Source organism: Oryzias latipes, chromosome 23 (genome assembly GCF_053564925.1).
Source record: "Oryzias latipes strain Hd-rR chromosome 23, Olatipes_Hd-rR_3.1".
NCBI classification, from domain to species: Eukaryota; Metazoa; Chordata; class Actinopteri; order Beloniformes; family Adrianichthyidae; genus Oryzias; species Oryzias latipes.
Window position 1 is genome coordinate 18,416,751 of NC_136259.1, and position 9,596 is coordinate 18,426,346.

General features: G+C 39.5%; 1 protein-coding gene and 1 long non-coding RNA gene across 2 annotated transcripts in view; both read right to left on the bottom strand.

The window, feature by feature from the left end:
• Nucleotides 1-4,687, bottom strand: part of LOC101154996 (protein O-mannosyl-transferase TMTC2) — a 50,825-nt gene extending 46,138 nt beyond the window's left edge. The window contains exon 1 of the mRNA XM_004083163.5: nucleotides 4,279-4,687. Within this exon, the coding sequence (XP_004083211.1) occupies nucleotides 4,279-4,361 (83 nt within the window). The 5' untranslated portion in view covers nucleotides 4,362-4,687. The remainder of the gene's footprint in view (nucleotides 1-4,278) is intronic.
• A 4,073-nt stretch (nucleotides 4,688-8,760) lies between these two features.
• LOC144989580 (uncharacterized) lies at nucleotides 8,761-9,542 on the bottom strand. The gene is made up of 2 exons (XR_013653842.1): nucleotides 9,417-9,542; nucleotides 8,761-8,952 (listed from the first exon to the last, which is right to left on the bottom strand). It is a non-coding gene; the product is annotated as an uncharacterized LOC144989580 (long non-coding RNA).
• Between the last annotated feature and the right edge of the window lie 54 nt (nucleotides 9,543-9,596).

Here is a 9,596-nt window from a genome sequence, read left to right on the forward strand (position 1 = left end):
GAAAGTAAATACAGAGGGTACACTGCAAGATGCAAGCCACTCATACGCATCAAGAATAGGAAGGCTAGATTGGACTTTGCTAAAAAGCATCTAAAAAAGCCAGAACAGTTCTGGAAAAACATTCTTTGGACAGATGAAACCAAGATCAACCTCTACCAGAATGATGGCAAGAGAAAAGTATGGAGAAGGCGTGGAGAAGCTCATGATCCAAAGCACACTACATCATCAGTAAAACGCGGTGGAGGCAGTGTGATGGCTGCTAGTGGCACTGGGACACTAGGGTTTATTGATGACGTGACACAGGACAGAAGCAGCCCAGTGAATTCTGAGGTGTTCAGAGACATACTGTCTGCACAGATCCGGGTGAATGCAGCCAATCTGATTGGGCGGCGTTTCATAATACAGATGGACAACGACCCAAAACATACAGCCAAAGCAACTCAGGAGTTTATTAAAGCAAAGAAGTGGAATATTCTTGAATGGCCAAGTCAGTCACCTGATCTTAACCCAACTGAGCATGCATTTCACTTGTTGAAGACTAAACTTCAGACAGAAAGGCCCACAAACAAACAGCAACTGAAAGCCGCTGCAGTAAAGGCCTGGCAGAGCATTCAGAAGGAGAAAACCCAGCATCTGGTGATGTCCATGAGTTCAAGACTTCAGGCTGTCATTGCCAACAAAGGCTTTTCAACCAAATATTAGTAATGACCATTTTGTTTTCAGTTATTTCATTTGTCCAATTACTTACGAGCCCATGAAATGAAGGGATTGTGTTTAAAAAATGCTTTAGTTTTCACATTTTTATGCAATCTTTTTGTTCAACCCATGGAATAAAAGCTGAAAGTCTCCCCTTCAATGGCATCTGAGATGTTTTATTTAAAATTCACTGTGGTAATGTACAGAAACTAAATGAAAAAGAATGTGTCTCTGTCCAGATATTTATGGTCCTGACTGTATGTAAGGATCAACTCTGGTTTTAAAAAACCAAAAAGACATTTTTTTTATCTTGCATTCTTAGGACAGAATACAAAGAAATTTTTAACAATTTTCGAGCCATTTAAGTTGTGAAAAAATGTGCATGCAATTAACTGCATGAGAAAACTTTACCAATTAAAGTCAAAGCCCTGCGTTTCAAGGGACGATGAAAGGTTACAACTTTACGGCTGTCTCATATTGATCCATTTATTGGTTAACCTCAAAAACCAAGCTGAAAAGGAAAACATATGCCGGAGCAACAAACTTTAATCATGTGTCCTTATTGTGCCACCGCCTCCAGTCAACTCTTTCAGATATCCATATTTAAATGCACCAATAACAATAATTATAGAAGGATCTTATTGTGTTTTTCAGTGTCATGGATCAAAAATGCAGAAATTATGTCTTTTGTTTATATTAGACAAAGAGGCGGGATATTTTCAGTGCTCCCCTCCCCTGGGAGGCTATGATGCATTTCTGAGTTGAGCTGTTATTGCCAACTGTTATGTTACGGGGGTCACAGATGTTTCTAGAGACAACTGAAAGCCACTTAAAGGACGCATTTCATTTCACAGCTTTGACTCCTTTATGTCTCATCTTCATCTCCATCTGTGTCTTATTAACAATGCTGTTCTTCTGAAGGCTATTCACCCATTGTCTCTATTGATTTGTCAAAAGGGGATGTGCTCCAAAACCACAGAGAGGTCTGCATTATGTGGAGCCTGCATGTTGAAAGCCTAACTTGATGGGTGTTCAAAGAAGGGTTCAAAGGTTTCCAGAGTTATATTTTTCCAATACATCAACGCCATCAAAGACTGGCTTACATTAGGATAAAAGTCTGCCACTGCATGTGGATAAAGCCTGACTATAAACCAGCAGACCGTTTCTGGATGATCAAAACCAGGCTGGGCCAAGTTCTCTCCCAGCTCCCGTAAAAACCTACTCATTTCACACATACAGGCATTTCACTGGCATCAAGACAGCTCTCGGTGAAGCTCGCGGCAATGCCCAGAAAAATTACTTATTGTGATTGAATAAGCAGAGGCCAGACAGAACATCCCCACTACTTTGAGTGCCCGGAGAAAGATTTATCAGCTTCGCCATTTCGTCTAGAACACCAATAGCTGCATGTGACATGCAGCAAAGATTTGATTATAGAGGGGAAGGCCGGGTAGGATCAGATAAGATGACTTTAACTCTCTGTAAATGACAAATGCTAAAAAAAAGGTGGTTCTACAAGCAAGGCAGTCTTCCTAAGACATATCCAGAAGCAGAGTGATTAGCTGAGCACTCTTCTACTTCAGGATGTCGCTTGCCTTAACCTTTTGATCATAACTCTCTTCTGATGCTGGAGGGAGGAGTCAAGAGAGCGTGCATCTCTTGACCCCAGGAAAGGACATTTGTTTGATGAACAACCATATAAGGTCAGGTGTCAGATTGGAATTCAGCCTCTTCCATCTGAGGTGTGTAAATTATCAATGCGACTTTGACAGATCTAGCATTGATGCGTTCTGAACTTTCTCTGAGGGTGGATGGAGCAGGAGCGAAGGCTAAAGTGGGCAGATCAGCCCTGTGGGTAATCTGTCACAGATTTTTCTGACAACCTCATAGACGCGTGAATGCAGCACTGATGGATGTGTGCGCTTTGGGCATTTTGTTAGGACATTGTGAGGTGTGACACAAACTGCAGATTACGTACCGTCTTTTCCTTTCTCCTCCTCATCTCTACACACTCTGTTACTCCATTCACACCAGGCATGTGAATGCGCTGAACGTGGGTTCTTGAAAGTGCTTTTAGGATATGGTGTTCACACTGGACTGTTGTTATCCGATAGTAGCGCAGGTACTCGCAGTTGGAAGAGGCTTTGAGCGAGATGTTGAAGCAGTGCACGTTTTGCTAATCTTGCTCCAGGCTTTTTCTTTCACAGCTCTAATTCGAAAAAATAAAAGACTTGCTGTCGTAGAATTCTGGCCGGGGACAAACCGCAGTTATTAATGTCTCCTTGGTGATCAATTTTTAAACTATGAAAAGCCTATGAAGCCCATAGACTTCATAGGCTTTTCATTAGAAGTGGTAGCTTGAACAGGCATTACAGATGCCTTAATGTAGCTTCAGTCGGGTCACTCATAGAGCTTAAAATCCAACATCTGACCTTTTAGGGGTGTATGGTGATGATCATCTGAGAGCTACCTCTTACTAAACGAAGAGTTTGGTTAATTATCTGCTCCTAGTCTAATCTAAGTCAACATTACCCAACGTTTAATTCAACGTGTGATCATAAAAGATGGGTTTTTATTAGTTCCGACAAACCATTTCATGTCTAAATTTGGTGTTTCAGATCAATGATAGATTACCAGATGTTCCTTTCAAAAGGTCTGTTATTCAACTAACTGCTTTACATCTACATGAACAATGGCTCTTCTCCTAAGTACACATGCATGCGAGCACACTCACACCCTTGTTATTAAATCATTTGTATCTATTCTGGTCCTAACTGAGAGCATGATTTACAGATCTGTCAACATCAGGCGCTGTTTGACAGACTGGTTTCCCCCCAAGGACACTTCAGAAATTACACTTTAATGCCAGTAAGATGTATTAAGCAAAAGCTCTGGGTAAATAACTTCTTGTAGGAAAAATGGCCACAAATACTTTAATAATTGATTCATTTTTAGCAATTTTTAAATAGTTATCTTTTCTCTTTTTTAACAGGCTGATAGCGTTTGGGCTGTTGCTCAAGCAAAACAATGATTCCGAACATGTTTTTGACACAAATTGTTAAAATAACTTAAATTCATGCATGTTTTACTCAACCCTGTAGAGTGTCCCTGTCCATGAGGATGGGCTTTTTGTTGTGACTGCTCCTCAAAAACAAGCAAATGTTTTTGCAGCTGTCTGCACAATTAATCCTGGTATGGCTCAGTCCCCCCAGAGACCAAGGCATTGTCTGAGCAAGCAGGGGCTCAATCAACACAAAGAGGTGATGGAAGTGAGGCTACTTACAGTGGATCTTAATCAGTTTTTAGGATTTCTGAAAGTTGTTTGAATAATTTAACCCTAAAACACCAGCAAGCAGGGCTGGAAACCTGTAGAAAGCAACAACAGAGGGAGAACTGTCATTTTAGCATATCTAGTAGTGTTTCATTGTGCATGTCCATGCCTTGTTTTAACCAAATCAATCAAACAGGCAGTGATTTATAGATGAGGTATGTATGTGAGCCAAGGGCCAGGTACAGCGACCACTCCACCCATGCGCCGGGATATCCAGCAGGGATGACAGGTGGAGGAGATGACCGCCTTACCTGTCATCGTAGCAGAAATCTGCGTCCAGCGTGTTCAGATAAAGAGCCACGGCCACGGCGGTGCACACCAGCTCCGTGATCATCTCTCACAGCCAAAGTGGGAATACAGATACACCGAAATCAGGACCCCCTTCCTCCTTCACCTCCTCCTTTCTCCCTCCCAAGTCTCTGTTATTGTGCTCCCAGTTCAGCCGCTCGGCAGCACGGCTCTCGCATCAGCGACGAGCGTCCTCCACCTCATGCAAAGTGTGTCAAAGTTGGCCATTTCCTCCCGAAAGCACCGCAGCGACGCCCCGGCCGGAGCTGCTGGAGGGACGGCGGGGCTAACGCCGGCTGAGGCTCGGCGCGGTGCGCATTTCTATGCTGCTGTGCCTCCAGTGTGCGCATCTCCCCGCTCTGCTCTGGCTCTGGAGAGGAGACGCATGTGGGTTTCCAGCTAGACTGAGCATGCGCACACGGTTCTTCTTTGAGGAAGGCTAAAGGTTGGATCACGTTTGTAGTAAAACATTATAAGCTCTGAACATGAAATAAAATAAATAAATAAAATGTTCCCTAAAATTAACAATTGGATGCTCGCAAATTGTGGCCAAAATCTTGCATGCTGTTGGCATTTTGTGGGCAAAAACAAACATTTTGTGCCCACAAAATACTAATTTCCACCAACAAATTTGTTTTTAAGTACTTTAAATTCCTACCATTAATTAATGGCCAAAAAATACAAAGTTTTGCCCAAATTATGCTAGTTTGTGCCCACAGAACGCTAAATTGTGCCTGCAAACATGCCAATTGGTATAATGCTAATTTGGGGCCACAAAATAATTTTTGCTCACAAAATATTATTTTTTTGCCACAAAATGTTGATTTGTAATTCTAATTTATGCCTGGATAATGCTAAAATAATGCTAATTAGTGATAACAAAATTCTAGTTTGCACTCACAAAATACTCATTTGTGCACATGAAATACTATCTCATGCCCACAAAAAGCTAATTTGTGCATGCCAAATACTAATTGGCGCGAAGGCAATGCTAATTTGTGCCCCCCAAAATTGTTTTTTTTTAATTGTTTATTAGTATTTGAGGTTGTCTTTTGTCATTTGCTATTATGTTATGTTTTCTTAAATTATGTATTTAGCCTGTAAATAAGGCTAAATCAGAATCAGTAGGATTCTGAAACTTTGTATTTTTTGCATGTGTTCATGAGTGCATCTGTAGATTTTCCACTCTGATAATTTTTCAAATTGTTGTAGCTCTCTTCTCATGCCGTATCTTTTTATTGTTGGTTGTTTTCAATATTTTTCTTTATGTTTCTGTAGAAAGTTGCCATTCCTTATTCCTTTTGTTTTGAGTTTCCTTTATTTCCAGCTGCAGTTAGGTTTTTGTAATAATTTGGGGGGAGAAAACGTATCAGTCAAGTCATGTTATAAGTCTGTATCCATTTAAAATTATTGCATTTTTAATGCAAAATTTCTTCCTTCCCGATCAATGAATATTTTTGCAAGAAGTTGAGAAGCTGCAAGAAAATCTTTGGTGATATATCTTTGTGATATTGATTAATAAACACTGTAAAGAAGTGAAGGCTTTGGGCATATTGGAAAAAAAAAATTGCCTGATAATCAATTTTAATTTAATGCCAAAACACTTGAGATAATGGGACACCCTGCTGTAGGTCACATGTTATCCCATTCTCAGCTCAAATTAAATAATATTAATTTTCCCGACAGCATCTATCACTGTATGGAAAGGCTAATTTTAGAGTGAAGTGTCGGTGATTGATGAACTTTTGTACTCTGTTCTGCGTACATGTGGTTATCGGTTTGGAATTGTGCAGCCTGGTCCTGCTGACTACCAGCGTGATCAGCGCCTGCTCCACGGTCGGGGGTTCCAGCAGAATGGATGCAGGGCAGAACAGCATGAGAAGGAAAAACAGATGGTGGGATGAGGCTGTATGAAGCAAAAGGGTGTTGGTTCATAACAGCAGAGACAGTGACAAAGCAGCACAGGCTGAGGGCAGAGACTCATTTGTAACAGTGACACTGATTCAGAACAGATCAGACCTTGTTGAACCAGTTTGATAATCCAGGAGGAAAAGCAGATGTGCTTTTACACCCCAAAAACTCCAAATGTCTATGGATTAAAAATAAGATGATCTTCAAATGAACTGAAGCTGTTGGTTACAAGACAACAAAGACGAGTGTCCTCCCCTTAACCTGTACACAGTGTCAGATCAGAGCCTTGATGAGAAATGAAAGGATCAGAGAAAGGACACCGTTCCTGTGGAGAACATAAACAGACAAAGAACAGACTGTGCTCCTTTGACTGATCTTCCTGCTACATCCTCAGCACTGAACTGTGCAAAAACAAACTTTTGCTTTTCTTTTCTTTGTCAATAAGCAACCATCCAAAGTGGTCAATCCTCCAACACATTCTCAATGAGAAACGTGGCAAGGAGATTTTACAAAGCGTGAAGTTTTTGTTCTTATTTAGTAATGAACCTACTCAGATACTTTTTATTTTGTTTTGGGCATGCTTTCCAGATAAATAATCCTTATTATTACTTCCCAATTATTTTTTCTTCATAAATTTTATTCAACCAATTTATGTTTTTATTTATTCAGTTTAGCTTTATTAAGCATTTTGGGTTGCAGTGTCACCCTGACAATTTCCACGAAACTCTTCTTGAAGAAGTTTCTCAAAAACAGGCCCAGAGGTCAAGGAATCAGTGAAAGAATAGTTCAACTTTACAAAATAAAAGGCAAAAACAGATTAGATAGCTGAACTGTAAACAAAAAAAAAGTCATTGTGCCTCAAAAAAAAACTTGGAAATAAATGTTCAAAGGTCTAACAACATGGAGAGCTTACTGTTAAATCATAAACTAGCAGAACGTTTGACCAAATTAAAACACAACCTGGACACATAAGGCAAATTCTACAAAATAGACATTACCAGATTTAGGATTAGAGACACCAAAGGGACTTTTTTGTAATCCTTAATCCTAAAGACAATCAAATACAGATGGAAAAGGACAGTTTCACACTGAAATGGCAAAAAAAAGAAACCACTGACCACCAGCCAATATAAACTCATAGTAATCTAGAGCAGTGTTTTTCAACCAGTGTGCCGCGGCACAATAGTGTGCCGTGGGAGATGGTCAAGTGCGCCGTGGAGAAATTGCCCTCATTAACTGTTCTCAAAAATATTTTCCATCTCCAGGAAATCAGCTCTTTGTTCATCCAAACAGGCCCTGTTAAAAAACTGAGTAGTTAGGAATATAAAAGATCTTAAAATTACTTTTTCTTTGTGTTTATTTAATTCTATTAAAGACATTTTGATAAGAATCACGGTACCGCGATTTAGCTGCAGCTATAACTGTGTAAGGAAAAGTCCCGCCCTTTAACTGTCTCCGCCAATCATTCTTGAAGGCTTAATCACATGTCATCAGTCTGACCAATCAGAAGTGGTTAAAGTCTTCACTTCCTTGTTCTTAATTCTGCTGATAAAGTCGCTCAGTTCTAAAAAAAATACCAGCTAGAGCTCGTCTTTAGCTGGTGGTTCATCTCTTAGAAAAAAACAGCCGCAACTTCCTGCTTTTTCTGCCACAATTATCACAAAAATCCACGTGAGATTGCGCGCGCGGCGGGGATGCTGGTGTGCCGCGGGATTTTTGTCAGGGTTAAAGTGTGCCGTGGCTCAAAAAAGGTTGAAAAACACTGATCTAGAGGATGCACAAACACGCTACTTTAAAAAGGACAACAAGATAAGACTACTAGAAAGTATGTTTACTGCAGAGAACATCAGGCCTTTTGCAAATAAACAGGAAGTGGATCTTTAACAATTTTTTCTGAATAATGTCTTTTTTTATGCTATAAACAGGACGTTTAAGTCAAATGTTAGTTTGTTTGAGATAATTTTGTGTGTTTAAGTACTTTTGAAAGGCAACATTCTTTAAGTTACTGACCTTTTCTCTTTCTTGAGTTGTGCAGAGGAGTAATAGTGAGATTCCCATGCTGTTAACTACGGAAACCCCTTCCCCCTGACATCGGCAGATAAACATCACACAGGAAACAGACAATCACAGCTGGAAGCAGCAGCAGTACTTCCAGCTACTTAGAGCTGCCCTCTCCCTGAAATAGACAATGTTAATATCAACTGTGAAGGGTGCCAGCGGTTAATTTTGCCAAGGAAACTTGAAAATTGCCTAAAATAAGGTTATTTGGGTTTGGAGTTGTAAAAGGAAGAAGTTAATGGAGACTTATTAATGTGTGTTTTTCTGTAAAATACAAAAAAGATCCTGTTGACCGGTTGAAAAGGGTTATTCACACCAAACTGCACCAGAAAAGGGATGGTAAAACGGAGAGAATAAAGAAAAACACAGGTCGACTTGTGTACAGTAAAAAAAAGTCAAGAATTATAATCCAATGAAATCAAAATAACAAGTAAAGCCCCTGGAAAAATGTTTTAAACTTATCCATAAAATAAACAAAAAGGTAAATAAACTTTATTTTAAAAAGAATTTTTCACTGGTTGAAATCACATGTTTCATAATAGTAAAATAGAGAGATTTATTCATTCATTCATCGTCTGTTTTTTTCCCTTCCGAGGTCACAGGGCTGCTGGAGCCTATCCTGGCCACTTGCGGGCGAAGGGATGGGACATCCTGGACAGGTCGCCAGTCTGTCGCAGGGCAAAATAGAGAGATATAAATGTAAATAGGAAATGGGAATATTGAGAAATCAAACAACGGACAAAAAAATAGATCTCAGAAACAAGAGTGCAAAAAGAAAAGTATAAGTAATATTTTGAAAGTTTTTCAAGTATTGAAATCACAAAGTGTTTTTTTTTATAGTAAAATGGACAACTAGAAATGTAAACAGTAAAACTGAAACATTAAGAAATCTAACAACTGACAAAAATAGATCTCAGAAACAAACGGGGTGAAATTAGGTAAGTAAACTTTATTTTGAAATCACAAAATGATCAAAAAACATCATTGAAATAAAAAAAATATATACTTCAAGAAGAAGAAGGTTTTGTGGTGCATTTTTCTCTTACTTGCCCCCCCAAATAAATAAGAAAAGGAAGGAAAGAAATCCTGCAAAGGTTTTCTCTTTGGTGGCCTTCGTCTGTGCTCCACTTACCTCTCCTTCTGTCACATCCATTAAACAGCAAGTACCATCATGTCTCACTTTCAATGACGGAAAATGGCTTTGACAGATGAATCCAGTGTGTGCTTTCTCCAAAAATCTGAAATTTGCCACTTTAATGGACACAGAATTTCTTTTTGAACTTCCAGTGGTGTTCTTTTTAATGGCCTAAGG